The sequence below is a fragment of the Dromaius novaehollandiae genome, chromosome 3 (assembly GCF_036370855.1).
Source record: "Dromaius novaehollandiae isolate bDroNov1 chromosome 3, bDroNov1.hap1, whole genome shotgun sequence".
Taxonomy (NCBI): Eukaryota; Metazoa; Chordata; class Aves; order Casuariiformes; family Dromaiidae; genus Dromaius; species Dromaius novaehollandiae.
The window spans coordinates 14,376,204-14,401,764 of record NC_088100.1 but is presented as its reverse complement, the minus strand read 5'-3'; the positions used below and the strand labels follow the sequence as shown (position 1 = coordinate 14,401,764).

Sequence of the window (25,561 nt, the reverse complement as noted above, 5' to 3'; positions counted from 1 at the left end):
CAACAGTTACCTATTTTAAAACCATTGGCTTCATAGCTAGCTAAAGAATCTACACAGTATATTATGTCTAAGTTAAAAAAGAGTTTGAAAAGAAACTAAACACAGTCATTCATGTAATGGCCAAGATGGAAATAGATCAAAACTGGTATTAAACTTAAGGGACATATAAATCCAAATATTGACAAAAATAATCACATCTTCTGTGAACTGTAAAAAGAAAAAGAATTTGGAAATTTATGTTTTGTTACAGTATACAAAGCCCTCAATTTAAACATCTACTTCATGGAGCCAAGTGATTCACAAGAAGTGGAAGACAGCTATTAAAATCCCTACTTTGCTAAATTTGGAGAGTAGAACTGAGAGCGTTTCACATCATGCATGCATCTTGATCACTAGATCTTCTGCACAGTGCCTCTTCTCCCAACTATCAAAATAAAAAACCCACCAAAAACCCCCAAACACCCCAAAACAAAAAAAACAACAAAAAAAAAACAAAAAACACCCTTCAGATATGATAAAACTCTTCTGATTAAAATTTCATCAAGAATCTCTGTGAAAAGTGTCCTGACCTGCATTTTAAGAGATCAGTATCTACAGATAAAAAAATCTTTGAGTGTTTCCTAATGCCAGCTGACTCAGCACAGCTTCTGGCTCTGCAGGAGTTCTAAATTTTTTCACCCACCACCACAGTTTTTTTCTATTTAATCATTTTACTGTGAACATGCTTAAAATAATCTTAAAAGACAAAAGTCTCTTAACACCTGCATTGCTGCTTCTGAATTAACCTGCTCTCTAGTAACCTTTCATGAAGCCTAAGGTGCAACATTTTTAAATCAAGTCTTCAGGAACCACAATGTGTTGAACTGTGTATCACTAGGCAAGAACAGATCATACAGTGTAGGGAACAAAACAAGCAAACAAACAAAAAACCCACCAACCCCACACCTGCCTACTGAAGAATTTATAGGATTTTATAAACAAAAACAAATGAAGACTTTGAAATATATGTACAATACGTTCTTTACTACAGTCGTGCAAATTGTCTTTGGGGTAAAAGCCTATGCAAGCACCCTGGTAATGTTTCCCCACATCTTATATTCCTCCAGCAAGTAAGGGGATTATGAATATTTATTATGGACAATCCCCTTCCTTTTCAAAGCCTTTGCCAGAAACTTATTTCTTACATTTTTCCAAATTAGAATGAACACAATAGAATCAAAGAATCATTTACACTGGCCTCTAGATGCTAGCTGGTCCAGCCTCATGCTCAAAAGAGTGCTTATGCCCATGTACTATTTGAAAAGGTGATTAAACATACACAGGAAAAATAATTCTATGCTATCCGTTTTAATTTAGGGGTGAAAGAGAGCAAGAAACTAATATAAAAAATAAGGAATTTTTCAGTGCAAGCTTCCTGATCATGTCCTTCCCACCCTATTATTAAAAATATATTTTTAAGAGTCATTGCTGATGCAGTCATCTGAAAAAGGCACTGGTTTATGAAACCATATTACTACAACTTCTGAAATGTAACTATTTCAAGAAGGTTAGACAGATCCACTTCCAAAAGCTATTTTAAAACTTTATGTTCTTAAATTATATAGCTGTTATTTTTAAATTCTTCTTTACAGATCCATTAACATGGGTAAAGTGAATTTCTTTCTCAAGCTTTTTTAAAAGATATGATGTAGCAGTTGTGCTAGAATGACACTCATGGAGATGAAGTTACTCCCCTAATTACAGGTTTCAACCAAGATTTCCCTAGTTCTAGCATGTCAAGACTAACTCAGCTGGGAGGAACAGCTTGGCTTCCCATTATTCTATTTTTGGCCTCTCTCCCTGCTACTACCACCGCCCGTGCTAACAGCCCAAGGGTCTTGTGAATTAGTGACATCCAAGGATCTTACGTTGCAAAACACACTTGTGTTGTTTTGCCTGCTGGAATCTGGGAACTTCTTATCCAGATAACAGCAATTAGAGATGCCAAAAAGGTGTTTCTATCTGCAAAAGCTCAATTTGAACTGGCATTCCATAAGCAAGACATTCGTAGTTCTCACTCACCATCTGATGCCCACTCCACACTGACAGTATTAATACTTGTGGAGAGATTTGCCTAAGTGGTAGACAAATAAAAGGCAAAAAAACTAACCAAATTGTTTTTATTCACATTTCAACTAGACAAAATAATCACTGATATTTATTATTATTTAAAAACACTGGGGTTGGATGGAAGAGAGGAGAAACACTTGGAGCAAGGAACTGCCCTTTTTTTTCTTAATTGTGCTTGAGCAGTCATATGTTGACTAGTCTATCCGTTCCCACTCCCCTCTCCTCTCCATCTTTTCTGGCTAATTAAGTTTCATGCAGTAGGATACACCTTTGCATGCTTTATAAAAGTGCAAGCATAAAATATAAGGCTCCTTCGCCTTCCATTCTACGGCTATACTTTTCACCTTATCTCCATTCTCTCATTTAAACTGCCATTATCTTGATGGCAACTTTTATACCGTAGAATGACTGTCAGCTCCAACATGACTAGCGAACCTGCTGCAACACACAGCCAGAGCCTTTCTTCATGTGGCTTTCACCGCCTCAATAGGGCAGTCACTTAAAATACCACCTATGGCAGATGAGCAGCACGTTCTTATTCCTACATTCAAACATGAAAAAACTCACTGCTGCAGCTTCATGGCTTCTCCTTCAAAGAGATTTTTAATAATAAAGTCTTACAAAAGTGAAATAGCTTTTTAATTCTAAATTGCTCCCCTGCCATTTTGACAGACATCCAAGCTTTAAAACAAAAAAGATTCAGTAAGAAAAAAAAACCTATTTAAATAACTCTATTTTATCACATAAATCTATATTAGCGTTCCTTAACTATCTTTAACATTACTGTCTGACATTCAGATTCAAACAAATCAAGTTCAGAAACCAGAAAGGATGTGTTAGTTTGTTTCCCTTGCACTATTTGTGAAACCGTGAGTGTGCAAGTGTGCAAGTGAGTGTGTTCAGCTCCTTAGGACTACTGCTTCCTTTCATCATGAGACGTGCATCTCTCTTCCAAGGGTTACTTTACTCAGCAAGATTTAAGAGAGGCTCCAGGTTTCCTCTCCCTCCCCCCCATATTCTCCTATCTGAAGGCTAAATGTCAAAAACAAAGTTGACAGAAGCAGATATGGAATTAGGAATGATCTGGAGTCTCAGAAATGATAGGAAATCTTTTTACTTGAGAGAAAAAAGAAAAAAGGATAAGTCGAATGCTCTAAAAAACTTTGAATTCAATTTAGGTCATTAAAAGGAAAAAGTCATTTTAGGTGAAACGCATGCTTAATTTGTGAGTGGGCAAAACAGAAGAGAGAAGAGTACCCGGAGTGAAAACAAGTCATAAAAACTTGAGAGTCAAACAGAATCAAAGCTGTATGTAGAGACCAGGACTTCCATGTTAACTACATCCACAAGACCTCAAACCATCTGTCTCATTATTTCTATATACATCAAGCAAGAAAGTCAGCGCTGAGGCAGATGAGTTTCAAAATTTCAGAAATCTTGTACTTAGAAATCTCAGCACAGGTTAAACTTGTAAGAATTAGCTTATGGATATTAAAATTAACTAAATTACCATAAGGATGTTGAAAGAGAAGAAAAAAATGAATAGAAAATATTTCTAGAATGCCTGACCCCAAAATTGTCACAATAAAGAGCGATGTTCACCGTACCTTTTTGAACACAGTAACAATAGAGAAGATGCTCTTAATTTCCAATACACAAGACTGATTTTTTTATTCCTTTTTCACTCTATTTTCTAAGCAAGTAATTACTTAAAATAAATTTTTGCACCCTTTCTTGGCTGAGTGTGGATTAAGTAAGGATCGTGAGACTTGGAACACCGCCAGTTCCCTACTCAGCTACAGATTTGCTGACTGTCATGCTAACACATTCTCTCTCACTCCCATTGCTTATATGTGAAACTGAGATAAAACTTGTAGGTCTGTCTTAGAGAGACAGTGATAATGAGGCTTAAGTAGAGTTTACTGTCATTAATCAAATACCATACATCGGTTAAGAGCCCAGATCATATATCATTACCTAAATAATGTTTTACCTTCAAAGAGTATGAATATAAATTCCATTACTTGCTTCCAATGCTACTCTCTAAAAATACAAGCTCTATTAAGAGAATACACCATAAATCTGTTATAATTCTATTATATAGAATTTATATAGTTAGAGATATACATTGATGTGTCCCAAAACAGTTCTTTCAAAATCAGCAACCAAGTGTGTGAGGGGGGGAAGGCTGATCCTCCAGTCAATAGATAAAGCACTGGTAGACATACATGGTGGATTGAGAACAGAAGCAACTGCAAATTTGAGAATGCATAACCAATACAGATAAGTACTATACACAGGACAACAACTAGAACTTCTTTCACAGTGAAGATGGCTCATAAATCAGAGTAATTGTGTAAGCACTGAAAAGCAATTAGGGACAAAAGACAACTTTCTTCCAGCAGCATATCTTTACGCAACTCGTGATCAAGCAAGTCCATAAAAACGTTCAGATTCTTTTTCAACATCAAGACTCATCCCAATAAACACCTCTCAATATCCCAATATACCTCCCTAACACCGTTCTCTTTTATCATAAGCTGTTAAAAATCAAGTTATCCTTTCCCAATAGTTATAAAACACTTAACAAAGGCTAGTTATTTTAAAATGGCAAGTAAGTTTTTATTTTTAATATTCAGCTTAAAATAAAATATACCCATCTACAAATCTTAGTCCAAATGTATGAACTGCCCTTTTGGCAATAAAATATAAATTGTGGGATAATATTAATTTTTGTTATCCTCTTTATGGTTACTGAGTCCTAAAATAACTCCTCACCATATTAAATTGCGACTCGATAAAACTAAAATTATGAGCTGACAGATACAGAAATACCCTTTATAAATACCTTGCTTTAAAATCTGATTTTTTTTAATATCAACTATTAAATTTAAAGACAACCTTCATTTATAGATGAGAATTTTCATTTACAGACTATCATTAAGGCTACGTCAGCATTCCACTTAATAGCCTGTTTTTAAATGGACTATTATTCTATGTAAATCATATATAACTTTAAATCTAGTGTAAGGTTACCTGTTCAACCACTCAATTAAAGTACCTACAGCAGTAACTGAGGACTGTAGAGTGAAACCATACAGATTTTTTTTTTTACTATTAAAAATATTGCATTTACTGACATGAGCTTTTAAATAATGACGCCAGTCATTTCCTTTGTACGCTTATTAAGGGGTTTTGACCCTCTTCTGGACACTAGTCAATGGGATAGAATGTCAAGCACAAATGTTTTCCTGCTATTTTTCCTTTTCTTAAAGAAATCTTATTCTGTAACAGAGGAAAAAAAAACACATAAACTGACAGAGCAATACATTTATTTAGCATAAGAGACAAGAAATAATGGCAAGTGTCAAAGCAGTGTTTTGCCCACTGAGATACACTTTTTCTACAAAAATTTCATACTTACCAGAGGAACAACTACCATCATTATTCCTAAGGTTAACCTTCTAAAGTCAGAGCGCCCAATACTCTTAGAATAAATATGTAATTTTTCATGTAATTAGTTTGAAAATCATTCACCACCTTAAAAAGCGACAGCCCAACAAAAAAAAGAGAGGGCTATTCCATCATTTGGCTTTGAATCTCTCTTAAAAGCTTTCCTTCTCAATAATGTCTAAGTAAGTTTTACGATGATGATAAAGCTAGCACACAGACAGTCTATTACCATATCAACGAACTTTCTACATGGACTCACTAAAATTCTCTACCTGATTCATGTTGCCTCTCACCTTTCAGTCTCTGCATATAGGAGTCAGCAGTTTGTGCCATGTTCAGAGGTACGTGCCAGGGCACTGTAGGCTCTGATGCACGACTAAAGCACTAGGATAACAATACCGGGGGGGGGGGGACCACAACTTTATGCCTTTAAGTTTCATAGGAGCACTTTGGATTTTGATTTTCTTTCTCCACCCATATCATGCAGATTCATAAAAGAGAAAGCAGCAGCATTAGCCTAAAAAGCCTGGCATATTAAGAAAAAGTAATAAATTTTGACCTGATTTGGGGGGAGGTGAGGGGGAAGCTGTTGTATATTAGTCTTCACTTTTGAACCAATATGAAGATAACTCCTTACTTCTAAGACTTTAAGTAATGAGTTATGACTCTCTCATGCTAGGTTCTTTATACAGAACAGGAGATTGCATGCAAAATTAACATGACTATGCAGATTGGCTCCAATCACCTAGCACGGTACCATGCCCTCCCCTCTATCACCTTTCAGGTAGCAGTGCTACATAACAGGAGCATAATGTTTGCTAGAGCGCCACAATGCTATTTGCTGTGATTACTTTCTTTAGGACCCAGTCATCTCAGGAGATCAAACTTATTTCTGCGTCTCTGTTCATAATCACAACCAACCTCACTGAATAGTTCCCTCCCTCTGTATAAACTACCATGCAATAATTGCCCCTTTACAGCTTCTTAAAAGCATAAGAGATAATATTAAAAGATTTAAAAGCTTACAAAAGAGAATTAGCCAAACATGTCAATGACAATACAGGAATGAATTGATTTTATATACCGCACTTCATGAAATATGAATTGCTATTTGGCAAGGTGATAAAAATTTGCAGTATTATATTTGCAGTGATATAGATGGGGTATTTTTCAAAAATCAAAAGGTCTAAAGGAAACTTTAGGCAAGCAATCTAAAACATACACTGGTCACAACGCATCTAAGAGTCTTCCCTTCCTCCTCTCTTCCCCTCTCAAAAGCCCACTGGTGTTCTAAAGATTAAAAAAGCACTACTGGAACAAGAATATAGCATAAATGGGGGAACAGGAAAACATTTTTCCGAAGAAAGGAAGCAAAATAGCGTCAAACCGTCTCCCCAACCAGCCCTCCAAAGAATGATAAATTCTGGTGAGGCCCCTCTTTGCTCTCCTCTTCCATCCTTACTAAAAGCAAAACTATCAACATTTATATACTCAGCTTTATTCTCTACCACTCAAAAGAGCTGCTAACACTTGAACAAGCTAGAAGCAATACCGAAGACTGAGTTCAGCTCAGTAACTCTGAGGACAAAGTTGAGTTCATTTCTCTTACTTTCTCTACAAAAGTAGCAATTCAGTACAAAACAGCTATTTTACTAAGGATTCAATCCTTCAAGATGTTCAGCTCCTCAAATGAATATTAAAGCTCTCCAACACATTATTTTTAGCACACAAAGGAGATGCACCAAGCACAGACAAAAGTCTGTCTAACAACTGAAATGTATGCATCACATTTGACTTTTTTAGTCTAATCTAAACAGAACTGCTATTAAATCAAACTACCTTCTTTGACAGGGACAAAAGATTTACTGCAATTTCAGTACTACCAATTGACTGTAAGACATAAAATATTCTCATCCATAACTCAACTCCGAAATGAGCTTTTGTTCAAAACACAAATTAGACAAGGCTGTTCTTAATTTATGTAGTAAAGAAGGTTAGAAAGCTGACTTCAAGATCAGCTGTTTTACAGGTAAAATATTTCATTCCTGTAAAATATTTCATTCCTCCCTGACGACTGCTCTTCCAGAGCACTTTTTAGTGACGTCCTTGAACAGACATCCTAATGATCAACTCAAATGTCCTAGAGTATACCACAAATACATGCTGTATTGCAATCCAGTATTTTATAACAGTTCACCTGCAATCCTCAATAAATTTGCAAGTCCCAGGAGCTTCGCAGACTGCTTGTAGTTTGTTGACGACTGAGTAAGACAGTCCTTGATGAGGCTAAGTCGATCTGAACACAAACGCACTGTTGAAAGAAGAGTAGGTGTTAGAGCCTGTATACAGGAACCTTCTAGACATATTTCTTTTTAAACATTGTACACGTAGAAACAGTGCCTGTGAGTATAAGAATGCAAACATCATCTAAAAAAATACAAAAGCTCACAATTACTTGCACACACATCCTCAACTGTATCTATGAACAGAATGTTAAATAACAATATATCCAGCCCCACTCACTAGCAAGTCAGGTTGGGAAGAGAGGAAGAAGGGGGATACTGTTTTAAATAAAAAATTATTTTTGTTTTGGGTTTTCAGATTAAATGTTTTTAAACAATTCTGTTTATACACCTTCAGAGGACTTTTAAGAAAAACATAATTTTTGCAAGATGCTCAGAAAGACTGCTAAAACAGACATTACTGAGTTTTTATTCACTTCAAACTTTGGTTCATAACGTTGAAAATATTTCACTTTACATATTATTTTAGAGTGGAAGGATACATCACACAGTTTAAAAGAAAAAGTTATAGCCAAAATCTTCAAATTGTTTTAATTTACATAAAAGTTTCACAAGCAAGTGGAGGGACAGCCTGCACAGATTGTTCACCGTATCCTGAGAAGAACCAGTGCTGAGCTAAACAAACAAACAAAAAGTTTATTGAGAGTTAAACAATTATCTTAATTGTATCACTGAATATCATAAACTTGTTTTGGTTCTTAAACAAGATAGCTGGTTAATGTGCAAATTCAGGTTGCTGGTTTAAAAAGCTAGTTAGCATTTTCTTATCAGAGAAGTTCTCAGAACACAGAGCAATGCCTTGTAAATCTTCCACTTAACACTCAGTAAGATATTAATTTCTGCTTGGGAGAAGGGGGAGAGGGAAGGGAGGGAGCGAACAGATGGCACTCCATACTAGTATACCGTGTCTAAACCAGAAGATATTAGGCCTACAATTAATAATAAGAAAAGAGAATGTGCAAAGGGGAAAGCAAAGAAACACTCCAATTAACAAATTTTGGAAATCAAATTAGACTAGGGCAGGTAACAAATGGAGGAGCAAGAAAGGTTATAGGCTTAGTTCTATTTTTAATATTCTATCACGTACATACATTTGCGTACAGCAGCAAATGTTTTCATTCACTGACTGTACAACTGAGATTTGCCAAAGTATCTAAACATAACTAAAAGTAAGCTGAAATAGTACCATGGGTCAAACACAGTTTCATTAATATTAAAGATGGACTTTTTTTTTTTTTTTTTTTTTTTACTTTATGTTAACGAGTAGTCTACAGTGAACAGTCAGTAGAGGTCTACCAGTCTCTAGCTGGGTTATCAACAATGTTCTTGGAAACTCCAGGAGCTGGTAATCTATGAACTTTGAACACTACTTCCCTTAATACACATTATGCAAATTAAATAAAATAAAGTTCTAAAAAACAACAGATTTTGGAGCATGAATGAAACAGATTTTGGAGGCACTCACACCTACTGAAGTCAGCATCAAGTAGGTACCAGCAACAAATGTCAGTGTACCTAATTTATGATAAAATCCTTAATGTTTCACCAGTATTACCGATTTGAATGTGGTCTCATACTGTTTATTTAAGCAAATTCTCAATGTTAAATTAAAGAGCAATAGAGACTTTTATAATCTTGGTAAAACTACTGTTTATACTGAATACAACAGCTCAATTTGTATACATTACAGAAGCATATTAAAATTAAAAACTTTTAATATTTTATGTATTTAAGAACTTTGGAGCTGTATTCACCTGTCAAAGGTTCAGATTTATAAACGTGCTTAGACTATTTTTATTACAGCAGGATCTTACAGTGCTTTGAAAGGTAAAAAGGCTAAAAATACTAGCCAAAATACAGAGCTTTGAAAGCACCCAAACACTAATACATTCCAGTACTCAAACTTCCAAAAAGTGCATATATATTAAAAACAATTTACAAATTAAAAGAAAAATCTCTGTTCTTTTCCTGGCTCTTTGGAAAATACAGACCTTGACATTTTTGCTTACTATTTTTCTGTCATTTGGTGGTGAAAAACACAAAAAGAAAGAGAAAAGAAGGACTCAAAGAGAAGATGTGCAAACTATGAGATGGACATGACACAAGCGGGAAAAAGCAGTAAAATTTGAGAAGTCTTCCAGTCTAACATAAGTTTCAGTACAAACAGACTGAAAATTTATATAGGAAATCAATGTTATTAAAATATATCATAGTACTTCCCAATCTTAACTTCTGAATTTGCTAAAAGTAGAGATTGTTTGGGAAAATAAACAAAAAAACTCTATAGAAAAATAAAATAGTGTAAATAAAAGTCTACTGCTAATTCTTGCTATGGGAGTAAGTGATCCTTAATGTTATTTTAATGACATTCTATCAAATTAGCTGATCATTTAAATACTTTCATTAAAATTATAGTTTTAATATTTTATTGATTTATGTGAGAGATGCTGAAGAAAGGACACAGAAGGATCATTAATGAAGTTACAGACACGATTATTATAATTATCTAGATCAGTCTTATTACAGATACTGTTAATGCTGCATTAAGTTCCCACTTTTTTTCCCCTCACTCCTCTTTTAAGATACCTTTGTGTGCACAGCGAGACAGATGAAGAAAACGTGCACAGAAATTACAAGTCTTTTTTGCAGGCTGAACAAACTGACTAAAATGATTTTCTCTAGGAGTCAACTGCACAGTACTGCAAGATATAGAAATTACACTTATTCTCGATCCAGAAACTGAAGGCTTCCTGTATGTGTAGCATGAAGCAGCAGCTCACTTCAAAGGAACTCTTGTGAAAGAAGAGAACAAAAACAGAACAAAGTACAGTAACAACAGAATCCAAGAACACCCACTTCATTTTCCAGACACCTCCAAATGCTTTCCTTAAAAACAACAAAAAAAACCACAATAGTTCTCTGTACAGAGCCAAAAGTTAAATCCTGTCATCAGCAAATTTCATCAGCACTCACTTAGTATGTATTCCAATGCCATTAATGCTTAGTACTACAAAGTCTGGTCCTCAGCTCTCAAGACTAAGTGACCACCTTCTAGCCCGATGCTTCTCCCTTCCCTTCTGTTTCAATGCTCTTTTCAGGGAGCTCTCTTGGAGTGCTTTCAACAGTACCAAATGTTCATGCAGTTTCACATAGTTGCCCACATAAAAATAATGTACATTTACTTTACTGAAAACTACATAGAGAAGGTCTGTTGTATTTCTTTCACCTAGAAAATTGGTTTTCTCATTTAAAGAAAAAGAAAAATGAAAAAAAAGAAAACCTTTTAGTCTGGCACAACTTGTTATTAATAAATCATATTGCATTTTATTCCCTTATCCCTTTTATCTGCATGCCTATAACCATCCTTTCCTTCAAATCTTTTCCCAACAACTTTACATACTGCTGGAATCTGAGTTACAAAACAGTTTTCAGTTAATCTCCGTAAGATATATATTGTAAATGTGTGCTTCTACTGTCATTTTGTTTCATAGGAATAGATATAGAAATGAAACCTCCCAATGGAGACATTAAAACTACTTACACATAAAATAACTCTCTCCCATGCACTATTTTAAAGCTCATATGCATGTGAATAAGTGTGGACTATTTCATAAATTAAAGGTGAGCTCAAATTGTTTGTAATGAAGACATCAGGAGCTTCAGATACTCAGTTTTTTATCTGTTAAAAAGTACTACTAAAAATAAGTCCAAGAACAGATTCTATTTGCAGACATCCTTCCTATCTTACATAACCTGAAAAACATCTTAGGATACCGAAATCATCGTAAGGTCTGTGCCTGTCAGGTGCTTGGAGGGGGAAGTGGAGGATGGAGGAGATGGACCCTTAGTTTTCTTGTGCAACATGCTGTTGACTGTATTATGGAACAAAGCTTTGTACTTGGTTGGACTGAATCATATATCTATAGTTTTTAATAATAAATTTTGCCACGCATATTTATGCATGTGATTCAAGTAATCATGTAAAGAATAACAATATGAAGTACCTTGTAATGGTAATATTTTGACACCAAATTCTTCAAGGTAACCAAGAGCACGAATGAGATCTAGCTCCTCCTGAATAGCACTGGGACAGTCAACAATAAGTTGTAGACAGCACCTAAGCAGGAAAGAAATAAATTTCAGTTAAAATAAATAAATAAATAAATAAATAGATTTATAGAAAAAAAATCAACTCCTTCCTTTATGAGTTAAAAACAGTACTTTACTGCACTTACCAACTGTCAAAATACTTCACTGATACTGCGGCATAAATTAAAGGTGTTTTACAGTATAAGCCTGTTAGCTGGTTAAGCATTTTAACCAAATTGTTTTCTTGGATACCAATAAACTTTTTCATCGGGTTGTAGTAAGAATGCTGTCTAACTCCTCTGAAATTAGAGTTGCAGCAGATTTAATGAAAGACAGACATTTCAGACTTCTGTATTTAAACATATAATTACTTCCAGAAACATTTGTCCTTACCATTACTAGTTTCTGATGTTGCCATATACTAAAGGCTAAAAGCAAAATTCTGTAAAAAGTTGAGTGAAAATACAACATCCTTTGCCAGAAGTTCCAATTTCATCAACTACAGTCAACCAATGAAAATAAAAAACTGATACAACACAAAATAAACTTACACAAGAATGATCACCCATGCTGCAACCTCTACATAAAACCCTCTATGCATTGCAAAACTCTTTATAAAAAGCTGCTCTGTGCCTGAATCTCCTTATGAAGAATGATTTGGCTTATTTCTTAATGTAACAAAGGAAGATGGCCTCAAATGAAATAAGGGAATCTGAAGACCAATGTAAGAAAAGAAATGAAAGAATAATCAATATGCTATTTTCTATTTGTATTAGCAACCAGGGGCCACAATTACAGTTCAACACCAGAACATGGAAAAGGTTCAAACAGCATACACGTAAGAAATTCTTATGCCCAGAGAAAGACTTGCACTTTTCTTTAATCTGAATCTGCAACAGATCATTCCAGCAATGAGGGACAGCAGTGGTCAAGGATATTGTCTCTATTTACCACGTTATTTTACAAAAAGAGAAACAAGTCCATGTAAGATTCACCACCTTTTACAGCAAAAGCAAAATTCAAATTTCAATTAAAAAAGCAATATATATTTATGTATATGGTAATCAATAATATACCTGGCCAAATCCATGCAGCTATCAGTCAAACTGGTTGAGGAATTGAAATATTCTCTGCCAGCAGCCAAAACTAGTTCAATACTTTTCTCATAGCTGACTCTATACTGAGGCTTCCCTTTGGATGCAGTTAGTGGATCCACTGACCAAATACTGCAATGCATCATTTGTCCAGCCAAGTGGATATTATCTATACTGCTTGAGCATAAAAGACTTTCCGTGAATATCTAAAAGAAAGAACAGTAATTGAATAATCTGCAGCAAGAACTTCAAGAAAGCATGTTTGCATTCTGTGGAACCATTCCCTTTGAATAAAAGAATCTTTGAAGTCATAAGAATGTATTCAGTCTAAGTAGAAAATAACTTAGGGAGAATATTTCTACATTTTTTAAGTAAAGCTAAAATTAACTAGTGGCAAGTTATTTCTACTTCATGCAGGAAAAAAAAAAGAATTTCATTGTTACAATAGAAGCTAGAGATCAGACATCATTTATACTTGCATTCTGAAGTATCAAAATGCATGCAAGCATCTTAGAAAACATTTCAGGATTAAGATCTTAAAAACATCATAATAAAAGCACAAACTCTCTATTCTTGAAGAAACTCAAAGTATTTAGGAATGAGCATATATAATAAGCTTTTAAGTTTTTATCAGGACTGTCTTCAAAGAATGCATATTAATATACTGCTGCACCTGCCATGAAACACTTAACTCTTAATTAAATTTTAGGTCAAAAGCTTTACTTACTTGAAGAAACTCAAAATTGTCTGAATTCCTTTCAAAAATATATGATTCATACGTTTTACAGAAGCAGGGATGAGTTCAGTCTTAACTAAGCAACATATGGATTTAATCATTTCAGAAAAAATGTAGCAGGTGCAAGAATGTGACCTTTCTCAAAGGTTTTTAATTTCATAATATTTTTTAGCTATGAAGAACATTTCCAAAATATCTCATGCTTTGCTTTAGAGCACCAAAGGACCACAGTTCAGTGTTTCTTAAAAAACACAATTTGGACCAACTTCAACTTCATAATATGCAATATATATTACATATATATACACACACACACACACATTCATATATATTTTTATATATGAAGTCCTCCTTCAAGAGGACAGGATTCATTTTGCGTGCAAGTAAAATACACGCAACAGCATGCTAAATAAAGATCCTGATACAAGCCTCACATGTGATATTGAATCCTTACTGCCCCATCCATTTCTCAGTTTTGAAGTTATCAAAACATAGTAGTATATGATAACATTATATTTCAAAGCACATCTCCTAGATTTGATACCTAGATAATTTTCCCAAAACCATTCGTTGTGTTCTTTTTTTTTTTTTTTTTTTTTTTTTTTGGAAGAGGTCCAGAGGTTAAAGATTCATTTAACATTAATAAAAACCTTATATTAAGATCACAGCAAAGCATAACATACAAGTTTCAATTTCAGGATGCTCTAGCACTTTAATTAAAAAGATGCACATTAGCTTAAACAAAATTTCAAGTATACTGAGACTTAGCATGTCACAAAACCAGGAACATTAAACATACTGCAGTTTTCTTTGTGCAACTTCAAATTGTACAACTGCAAAGAAAGAGTGATTTTTTTATTTATAGCTTGAATCCCAATTGCTTTTTCTCTTCAAGATTTTTTTTTCTAATTTCTTTGCAAAACTTCTCCCAAGAGCTAATCAAACTGGCAGCCATAACAAATTAAATCTGTAAGCTGTAATAAAGAAACCTTACATTATTAAGCTTTTAAAGGATGTCAAGATTTAAATACAGATTATAGGGGACACAGCACAGTTTTTGTAATAAACTACAGTATACTGAAACAAAAATGTAAATAAACAGTACATACTATAGCAAATTCCACATTAGTCTTATAACTGTTTTTTGCAAATATTAATGACATTGGTTTGGGGTTTATGTACAGGTAGCTTCCCTTCACACACCCCTTCTTCAAATTAAATTAGATTTCTCATTTTGCATTATTTCATTTAAACTGCAAACAGTAAAAAGCCCATAATCCTTTACGTATCTTGGGTGATTATCAAACTAGAACTTCATGTTTAAAAAATGCTTAGTTCAAGATAACATTGATCTAAAAGATTGTTTTATTTTCCGCTTGTTTAGAATGTTTAACAATAAAGATATTTGTTAATAGAAGCAAATTCTGAAGCATCCAGAAGTTGAGTCACTTTCGAAAAAGCTTAAATCCAGTAAAAGATACACAGAATACTACAGGGGCTTTTGATGAATTAACACAGGAATTTTCTGCTTTGACTGAAAACACCATAAATGAGCCAAATGGACAATCAAAAAGTTATATAACACATGAAAACGTATTTCCATTTGTGAACAATAATATGAAATGAGAATTTGTAACTTACTTGGGACATAAATCAATAGAGAACACATAAAACTCACCTCATAGCAAGTATCTGCATGTAAACATGTATATACTTTCTGCTGCATGTCTAACATATCCTGGAGCAATTCTTTCCAGTGTGTCTCACTCACTGATGGTTGCCTATGAACATTTTTTAAATTAAATATTCTCTTCTTCAACAATTTTAAAGAAAGGTTGATAACACTACAGTTTCATCATCCAAGAAAATCAGTTTTCTTGAAAACTATCTGAATCTTTAATTGGACTTTTACCAAAAGTAATTTAAAGACAGAATGCTTCCATTTTAACATCATAACAGTGCCTGTAGGATAAAATTTTGTTTGACAACAATGCAGAACTTGAATTTTTTGTTTATTGTGTTTTCTGTGAAACAAGATAGGGATTTAAGCACATTTCATCAAAATCTTCCATTAGTTCAAGGTTTGATGGAAGGTTTTGATTACATCAGAAAGTTGGAAGTATTATCTTCATAGTGATCCAATAACTGGATAAAAACAAAGTTGTGACAGTCACTGAGAATTATTAGAGTGCTGTTTACTGTAGGCAATCTTAAAAGACTAATGAATTGCCTATAATCACAGGAGAATAAAGCATCAAATTTATTTCGTTCTTGAAACAGCAGGATTCAGATCCTTGACCTGGAACCACAATATCGTAACCCACAAAGCGTCCTATTGAACTTCATGTGCCATTATCAAAACTTATACAAATAAAAGGCTATGAATGTTTACTTAGACATTGTTTTGATTGAGCATTACAGAGGGAAAAATTGCTGTTTTAAATACGTATACTAGTCCAGCTAACAGCTGTGGTATTAGCTTTCATTTTTGCAAAGCAAAGGATCTCTACAAACAAACAAACAAAAAAAATTCCTACAGAGGCATTGACATTGTCTTTCCAAAAACAGATCTTTAGAAGTCTTAAAAAGCTTTCAGCATATACCAGGTAGGCACTACCCTATCACCACTAATGAAACATTGTCTGCATTCACTTTAACTAAAAAGAACACAGTAAGGGCTGCTTTTTCCCATGATTCTTTTTTTTTTTTTAATCTGCCCATTTCAGAAGCTGCGTAATAACTCATCTGCAGTTAGAAGTACAATTAAAAGGAACCATTATAATAAAGGAAAATGAAAAATTGTATCAGTAATAGAAGGGGTAAAATCAGTAAGTAGAATCTTTAAATCACTCTACTATGACTACTTCTAAGAAAACATGCAAAAGTGTTATTTTACAAATTCTACACTTCCTATAAAAATAAATAAATCTTAAAGGACATACTTACTATTTGTTAATTATTATTCATCATACAATACTTCATAGCCAACATGCCTTCTAGGCTTGTTGAATTGAACAAAGCACAGAGGATATTGCAAACAGTTTGAAGCAGGGCAATATCTTTGATATATGGAGAATGCAGTCAAAACACTAATAGTATTAATCTTCAGTTTAACAGATGTGTTTTCTGGACACTGTGTTCAGCCTGAACACAACAGTTTTCTATTGTAACAAAATAGAGAGGTACACTCTGTGGAGGTAAGCACCGTTACCTGACTCTCCTTTCCCCCCTCTTATCTCCAATCCCCTTTTGAATACTAACTTGCGACCTGTGTGCCTTGTCAGCCTAATCATCAGCTTCCGTGCCTCCTCTGGGTTGCCCTTTGTGGCTTTCACGAATGAAACAGGTTTCTGAAGTCCATGTTTCTCCAAAAGCTCCGATACACTGTAAGTGAACAGTCAAAATTTTTGAATTCTGCATAGTTGTACAACTACCTCTGCTGCAGTAGCCCTGAAGCTGTAACAGACAATGCACTCTAAACACAAAAAAGTGTCTCTATGTAAAGTCCATAACAGAAAGGATTAGTCAAAGTAACATTATTTAATCAAAAATTTAAAAATACTGTGGGGGTTAACATAAGTAAATAACATCAATAAATCGATGAAATATATTCACAGCTTTTGGCTTCAGGCTGTTCAAAGCATTATAGTCTACCGAGATGAAAAAAGTCCCCCAGATATTTTAGGAGTGCCCGTCCCCAGCTCACACCCCACCAAAGATCATATTCCAAGGGAAATATCTGTGTAGTTTTATAATATTCAAATAGCTAAAAATCATTCAAAATTGGTAAGTTCTGAACATGAACACTTGAAGATCACCATGCCAACAGCACGAAACAAGACAAACATTCTTGCTTTTTTCTTGTCAACATTCTTGCATATGTCCAGTAAACGTACAATTTTAGTAAAATTAAATACCTAAGAATTTGCTCCAGTTCATCTACTTCATCATGAAGAGCATTAGTTATATCTGTTTCAGGCCTGCAAAGATATTTTACAAGAAATAAATAAATAGAATCGTACTTTCTGCACTTTGTCGATATAATACATGTGATGGGTATGAAAATAAGTACTGGTAGGCTTGAAACATTCCTTTATAAGATCAAACAATACATGTTTTTACTTGAAAAAATCTGTCAGCTTCTTGCTGGAAGAATAGCTAAAATGGAGACTAACCCTCCCTAAGAGCAGACTCTTCTCCTGCCCTAAAGACTTTTCTCAGGATCTCTCTTTTCTACATGTAAAGGATACTGGGAGACTGGATTACATCACCTCCTTTTGTTTATGCTTTCATTTTCTCCAGAATTATTCTTCCTTTGTACAGGCCTTCTACATAAAAACCTCTCTCACATGGCCATATTGCTCTTTATCAGCATAAGACGCTATCAACTGTAACAAGACCAGCAACGTTAATAAGATGATACTAACACTTGGTCTCAATTCACAAGGATATAAAAAGCAAGGAAATTAACATAGGCTTGGTCTGAACTGCTAGTTTAAGCAACATTTCATACACACTGGTTACATTATTTGGCAGAGGAAGAAGAACGCACACGCGTCTGTGCACACACATCTGTGTGAGTGCACACACGCACACACACAGAGCCAAAATGCAACTCAGATAGGAAGAGAATATTTAACATTACATACTTTATAATGATAGTGATTATTTAATGGTAATGATTGTCTTAGAAAGCAAAGCAAGATCTGAAGTAATATTATTAGCAAGTATTTTTAAAGCACTGCTTTGGAACTATATTGAACATACCTAAAATATTTAAAATGACAAGCTGAAAATTCTTACCCGTATCCTCGCTGTGGAAGGCATTCTAAAATATCATAACAGAGGGCGAGCTGGTCATCTCGCTCACAGCTAAAAATGCATTCCAGTGCTGTAACCATAAGTTGGTCTTGGTCGGGAATAATTTTTTGCTGACACTAACAAGAAAAGAAAGCATCCATATGATAATGTATTTTTTGTTTCCTTTTTCTAATCAAACAGTTGAGTGTGTACTGAAATTTAAAAAAGTCTGTGTGTCTGTCTGTCTTCTGGTTGTAATTGCAAGGTCTCTTCCTAACAATGTCAGTAAAGTCTCTGTTAATGTTATAAAGCCTGAAACATAACTAAGCTAATTCCCTGCACTGCGGGCACCTGAAGAACAAGGTACTCAATTTTATCCTGTTTGAATTTGGGAGGGGTGGGTGGTGCAGGGCAAGGGAAGGCAAACTACTATCAACATCAGTCAGATTTGTTTAATTTGTACAGTATTTTTGTATCTGTCTATATTTCTCTCTGTATCTGTGTACTAGTTGATCCATTCACAACCTTCAATAGTATGTAAATATTTGCTTATGGTGCATCTTTGAATAATTTCATGAACTGATGAAATATTCACAAGGGTAAAAAACACACATCTGAAATAAACCTGGTACTTTCAAAAGCATTCTTCCTTCTTTATCATTTACATTAACCCAAGCTTATAAGTCCTTGTTGCTCAAAATCAAGACACTTGCTTTTAAATAAGGTTTGAGGAGGGCAAGACTCGCATGTAATTTTCCTCATATATCAGGAACCACATTGTTCTAGAACTATGTAGTTCTAGAACAATCAGGAGGGTTTGGCTGTTTTTTTGCTGTTGTGTTTTTTGGGGGTTTTTTTCCCCCTATTATGCCAACAAAAGAAAAAGATACAAAAATAGGGAAATTACTCCTTGAATATCTGAAACTTCACATAATTATGAGAAAATGAAATGCCAATATTTTTTTTCAGGAGAAAGCATCAGCAAAAAATCACAAAACCATCATTCAGCCCTTTTCTAAAAAGCTTATTTGCCAGAAATTTATTTTAAACACATCACCAAAAATGACATCAAGAATAGTCTTTAGACTAATTTTTTGCTATACTAGGTTAAGATCATAATTATATTAGTTTGACAATCTCATTAAGAACAGATGAGTTGTATCATAACTCATGCTTTAATATTTTTTAATTAACATTTTCTATAAACATGACAAATGCACAGTCCAAAAGGAAGGGAAAGAATACAGAGAGAATCTGATTTAGAAGACAAACCAGCCTTATTTATGAATTAACCTCTTCAGTACAAGAATTTTCAAGGAAACCAGTTAGAATCATCAGGGTTCTATACTTACAGCAGGTTTTGAATTCTGAAATATCTTCAGAGGTAGAGTCAGGTCTTCCTTTGCTAATGTCACTAAATATTCTTTAAAAAGTGAGTTTGCCAGACCAGGGGACTGATTCTCACAGCGGTGGAGAAATGGGATCATCCACTGATAAACATTTTTCACATATTTTTCATCGGAGGACTTGAAAGAGCAATGAGTTAAGGGGAGGAGGGCATGAGGAGAAGAGGAGAAGAAATTCAGGTTTCTTTTTCATAATAATAAAAAAAAGAACAAATTTTGATCAATTTAACTTCAGCAGTATTTATCATATTTCACAACCAAAAGCAGAAGCCTGAACTTTCACTACTGCACAGATCACTACAAAATGAACTACAGAAACAATCCATCTTCTTGCTGCTACTGAATGGCTTGGGGAGACCAAGCAGTACAGGAGAAAAGCCCATTACAAGAAAGCCAAGTTCTCTTCCTCCTGCAATTTTTGAACAAGGGAAAGGTGTCAGAGTAGTATTACTTTCAATATTTCAGTAAGCAAGAATGCAAGACAGGAAAACAAATGGCAAGTAGTTACAAATAGTAGCAAAATTTTGAAAATTCTGAGAAGAGCTTCAAGTATACAAGTATTCTTCTCTAGCTTACATATTCTTCCACTGAATTTCAAATCCCTATTTTATCTTTAGGTATGTTCCAACCCTTCCAAAAAAGGCACAGCCTTTTCTATTTTGAAATGCCATGCGCAGGCTGAACACAGAGAAGATTAAAAACACACATATCCTGCAAAGGCAAATATTTTTTCCCACCAATTTCATCAAACACCAAAAACCACTCAAGGAAAACATTCATTGTTGTAGCTGCAGCATTAGTAACTGCTACACTGAAGATCCTTCGGAAAGGGCTGATAAAGGAATTCACAGCTTTCCCATGACTGAAATTAATGTCTAGCCCTGTGCCTAGAATGAAGAAACAGGTGTCTGAGAAAACAGAGAAACTGTTTGATAGCTTGGTGGATTCAAGAAGAATGTTCATCAGAAAAATGTTAGTGACTAACAGTGTAGTCACAGATACAAGGGATCTAGGGTAACCTGAATTATTAGAATCAGGCTCTACTTAGCAATGTGTTCAAAATACTTACATTCTTCATCAGTAGTCTCAGTTTTTCAATGTCTTTCATCTCTACTAGTTCCTTCAAAGTTAAGGTTCGATCACCTTCAGTCTCATAAACGACTGTCTCAAGAGTAATCAGATTATCACAAAGCATCTGCAGACCAGGGATGTTCCTCTCCATACCAAGACGAACAAGGGACAGAGCACAATCCACCTGAAAAATAAAAATAAACACTTTGCTCTACAACTGCTTGCCAAAAAAACATTACAAGTCCAGGGCCTGTTTGTGTCTCCATTTTCATTCCCTGTTCCCTTTGCTTAAGAGGTAATTCTGAGTTCTTTTGTCACTTGTGTTTTCCTAAATGGATTGCTCATCTCAGCTTTATAAACACAAATAAAATGCTTACTCTTAGTGAGTGATATCATTATAGGCCTTTTGGCCCAAATGCATCCTATGTAACTGATGCATGTAAATTAGGATAGTATCTTCTGATTCCTTCTGCAGATCACACAGATAGGCACCTCAACATACTCCATGGATTATAAAGGATTGCCTGCAAATAACTATATCAGATAACTGACTGAAGTTATGCATCTGCGTAATTTGATTTTTCCAATAATTTTAATAATTACATTTTGTTTCAGAAGTTAACAAGAGCCTTTTCCTTGGTGACTGAAAATACCTTTATACGTATGATTTTGCTTTGATTTCAAAGAATGCAATATTGGCTGTGTGCATTCAGTATAGCAGACACAACTCTGTAAGAGTAGAACACAATTTCATTTAATTTGTTAGTAATCCAAGTAGTTCTTGGAAGTTGCTTTCATTTCCGTCCCTACTCATAGTCTATCAATAATAGTTTCCTGTGATTTTCAAGAGAGTCTTGGAAAACAGCAGACTTCAAAAACAACAGAACTAGCCCATCAGAACTAACCTATAGTGATACTTCCATCCAGCCCCCTCTTGACACAGCTAAACTGGCTCATGAACCAGTAAAATACTGGAGAATGTCAGTGATGAGAAGATCTATTCTTACTTGCACTGCTTAGCATCATAGCACAGAGCTTCAGGTGTTTTTAAAACAGGAAGAAACTAAAGCACAAATATAAGTTGTACGTTGGTTCCACAGACACACAACCAGACTGCCAGGAAACAATCATGAGAGTACTACATACTGACATGACAGTGACCCTTATTGCAAATATAAAACATAATGGTAAATACACTTCATTGGCTAGGAAAGTGCTACTGTCTGCCACGGTCAGTCAAGTGAAAGGAAAATTTACCGTCTTCCTCCTCATTCCTATGAATCAACTATTTGGCTGAGTAAAGCAAACACAACTGCACTGGAGAAAAAAAACAAAACAGTCGCCTAAAGTCATACTGAAGTTTGAGACCGTGTAATATTACTAGGCAAAAAGTATCCAGATTTGCACATAAGTAGCGATCAATGAGAAGGGGAGGGTTTGTTGATTTTGCTTTTTAAACATGGGTATTGTGAAAATTTGGTCCTATAACAACAAAGCTTGAACGACATATAAAAACTCATTTCAAAATAGTGTCAGTGCTCACTACTAATGCTGCTAATAATCATTAACATAGGATACTACTGAAAAATGCTGATCAGCTCAAGACAGCCTCATTTCCTCACTGTTATTCTCACCTGCATAGCATAATTTTCAATTTCTTTAGCCCTGTTCAAATACCAGTCAGTAACCAGATCTACTGAAAGTTCAGTAGTCCTATATTTCAGTAATTCAGGTTGCATTTCATACAGAAATTCGCCTTCATCTTGTAGAGCTGGTTCAACAATCATCCTAAAAAAAAAAAAAAAAAAAAAAAAAAAGAAAAGTAGTATATGTTTACTTGCACTCTTTTCCACATCAGTCTTATTTCTAAAAGGTCTGATCATTCTAATGGAGAATGATACATATCAACCCACTATCATATCGGTGGCATTTGAATCTGTTCAAAGTAATTACAGCAAACGTTTCTTTCTGTCAGCAAAGTAACTCATCGGAATATATGCCCAATCTCTGAATTCTGTTTTTCACACAGTGAAAGGCAATTAAGTCATCCATAATGATAAGGTTAAGGTTTGCAAGCAACAGGAAAAATTAGGATTTCCTACAGGAATCCCCCCACTATTCACTTGCATATGAATAAGTTACTCATCGCATAATCACACTGAACATCATTTAGTAACATCAGAAAGTGTTTGTTCATCCAGTCTTATTAACAAAGCTAAAACCCAAGCTATCATGCACAAAAACTGGAATGAGATTTACTGGGTCCCTAAACTCCAAGGTTTCCCAGATTTTAAGAAGTAGTATGGAAACTATGCATCTGAAAATATACAAAACGTTTTTGCTTTTTCCATATACTTACTTGCATTCTGCTTTTTCACACCAGTCTTCTTCACGATGTTTCTGCTCATTCCAAGGAAGAATCTTCAGCGTCCCCTGCCTATAACTGGTATAACAGAAAACAGAAGTTTTACACAAGAAATTTGGAAACAAAACGGAAGGGCATTCAATTAATGGAATACAGGACATAAGCAACTCTTCGAGTGAATTCACAACCAAGAACATCATTTACTTACAGGATCAATTCTTGAAAATGTATTAACTTTTTAACACAGCTGCACAGGTGTTATTTTGCTTAAGTTATATTATCTGTCCACATTGTATATATATATGTATGTATATACACACACAACTTATGCCTTTTAAGGCCCACTAAAAGTTTAATTAAAACTTTTCTTATTGACCATACTAAAAAGAAAGAAAAAGAAAAGAAAAGAGAGAAGGAGAGTGCGTGTGTAGGAACTACATGCTTTAAAAATCCTTACTGCTTCACAGCAAGAAGTATTCTGACTTCATATGCTATCACGGGAGACTGAAATCAGCAACAGGAACAACCCGGGATCTTCACAGTTTAGAATACATAATTCTTCAAATCTGAGCACAAATCCTTGTACTGAACCGAATCGAGATATGCCCTGCTGTACTGATCTTCTCAATTAAGTTTGACATGGTTTTCTGACTACAAACATCCACAGCGAAACATATTCTAAATACTGAGGTTGAGGAAAAAAAGTCTGTTTAAGATACAGGTTAAGAACAACAGGAGTTATTACTTGAACGATTAGTCATGGCTTGCTCTTGTAGGCTAGTTGTTTAAGCAGCGTGAAACCCCAGAAAATCCCGTCAAGCTATGCTGAACATAAACCGAGGGAAAAGGGGAGAAGCATATATTTCTACAGATCACAGAACCAAGACGTGAATCATGTACAAAGTCAAGACATTAAAGTTTCAGCACACTGGAGCAATAAACTATTTTAAGTCCTACTTATTTCCTCCTGGCCCTGACAATTAACAGCAAATATAGTAATAAATGGACAATCCCTGGTATTACAAACTAACAACTGATATAACCTTCTCATTCCTTGAAAAGCAGCAGTATTTTAACGAGTAGCAACAGATATATATGAATTCTTTCAGTAGCTTAAAAGAAAAAAAACCACACCGTGCTCCAATATACAAATCAATTTCACAACATAAATGGCAGAACAACAAACTAAAAACCAGTAACTCCATCTCATTTAGCCATTAAATGCATTTAACAGAGCAAAGCATGTCTATACTGTCGTCTCATGAACACACACACGCACACACACACACACGTGCGTTTTTCCAAGAAGGTCAGCCACCCTTCCTTTACCACGGCTATGCCTCAACATCATCATCCTGGGTTTTATCCACAGCAAGTCCAGCCATCCAAACGAAACATGCGGTGCAGAAATCCAGCAGTAAATTGGCAGAGGCAGGCTTACAGGCTATAAAACTCAAAAGAAAGAAGCAGAGAAGGTGGAAAACAGCTAATTCCCGTGTCTCAAGCAGAGCAAGACCTGCATTCTGTCCCATTTCAATCATCTGAGGTTGGACAAACCCTCTGCAACACCCCCCCAAAAAATCAGGTACTATGTGCTAACATCACTGAAAAATAATTAACAAAGAAACCTCCAAATTAACACTTCTGGTATTAGCAACCAAGACATTCCACAGTTATCTCTTATTTTACCTGAGGGCTAAGAATGCTTCTGCCCCTCAGTATGAGGCCTGAAAAATCCTACCACTCCAAGTCTGTGTTGCCAAACACCACATTGAATGAGGTCTTACTAATTAAGCTGTCACAGTCTGCTGCAGACATGGCAAAATGACATTCTGGAAGTATGTTAAGAAACTGAGCATTTCTCTACTGCATCATTAGTCCAAGAGGTTTATAATTAAAGTTCATCACAATTTGCAAAGTTTCTTAACTGACCAAAACATCAGCCCCAGTATGAATGATACGTTTCTTCCTTCCACTTATTCTTAACACCATTTAGCCCCTTCCATCTAAAACTAGATACTTCTTCCATATTCCCACAATATAAAACACACCTTTGTTTACCTCTAAGTTCTAACCACTTCTAAACATTTTTTAAAATATGTTTCACAACAGAATCTTTTCTGATTAATAGATAT

The 25,561-nt window shown here is 34.8% G+C and overlaps 1 protein-coding gene across 3 annotated transcripts in view; it reads right to left on the bottom strand.

The window, feature by feature from the left end:
* Positions 1 to 25,561, bottom strand: part of NBAS (NBAS subunit of NRZ tethering complex) — a 186,031-nt gene that overhangs the window by 117,161 nt on the left and 43,309 nt on the right. For all 3 annotated transcript variants that reach the window (XR_010388180.1, XM_064508451.1, XM_026097158.2), the window contains exons 22-32: positions 23,421 to 23,504; positions 22,696 to 22,849; positions 21,060 to 21,245; positions 19,937 to 20,110; positions 18,588 to 18,721; positions 17,702 to 17,764; positions 17,046 to 17,168; positions 15,463 to 15,565; positions 13,031 to 13,254; positions 11,870 to 11,982; positions 7,760 to 7,873 (exon numbers count right to left, since the gene is read on the bottom strand). Coding sequence is in view for 2 of the 3 variants with exons in the window: in XM_064508451.1 (XP_064364521.1) it covers positions 7,760 to 7,873; positions 11,870 to 11,982; positions 13,031 to 13,254; positions 15,463 to 15,565; positions 17,046 to 17,168; positions 17,702 to 17,764; positions 18,588 to 18,721; positions 19,937 to 20,110; positions 21,060 to 21,245; positions 22,696 to 22,849; positions 23,421 to 23,504 (1,472 nt within the window). In the remaining variant the exon portion in view is untranslated. The remainder of the gene's footprint in view (positions 1 to 7,759; positions 7,874 to 11,869; positions 11,983 to 13,030; positions 13,255 to 15,462; positions 15,566 to 17,045; positions 17,169 to 17,701; positions 17,765 to 18,587; positions 18,722 to 19,936; positions 20,111 to 21,059; positions 21,246 to 22,695; positions 22,850 to 23,420; positions 23,505 to 25,561) is intronic.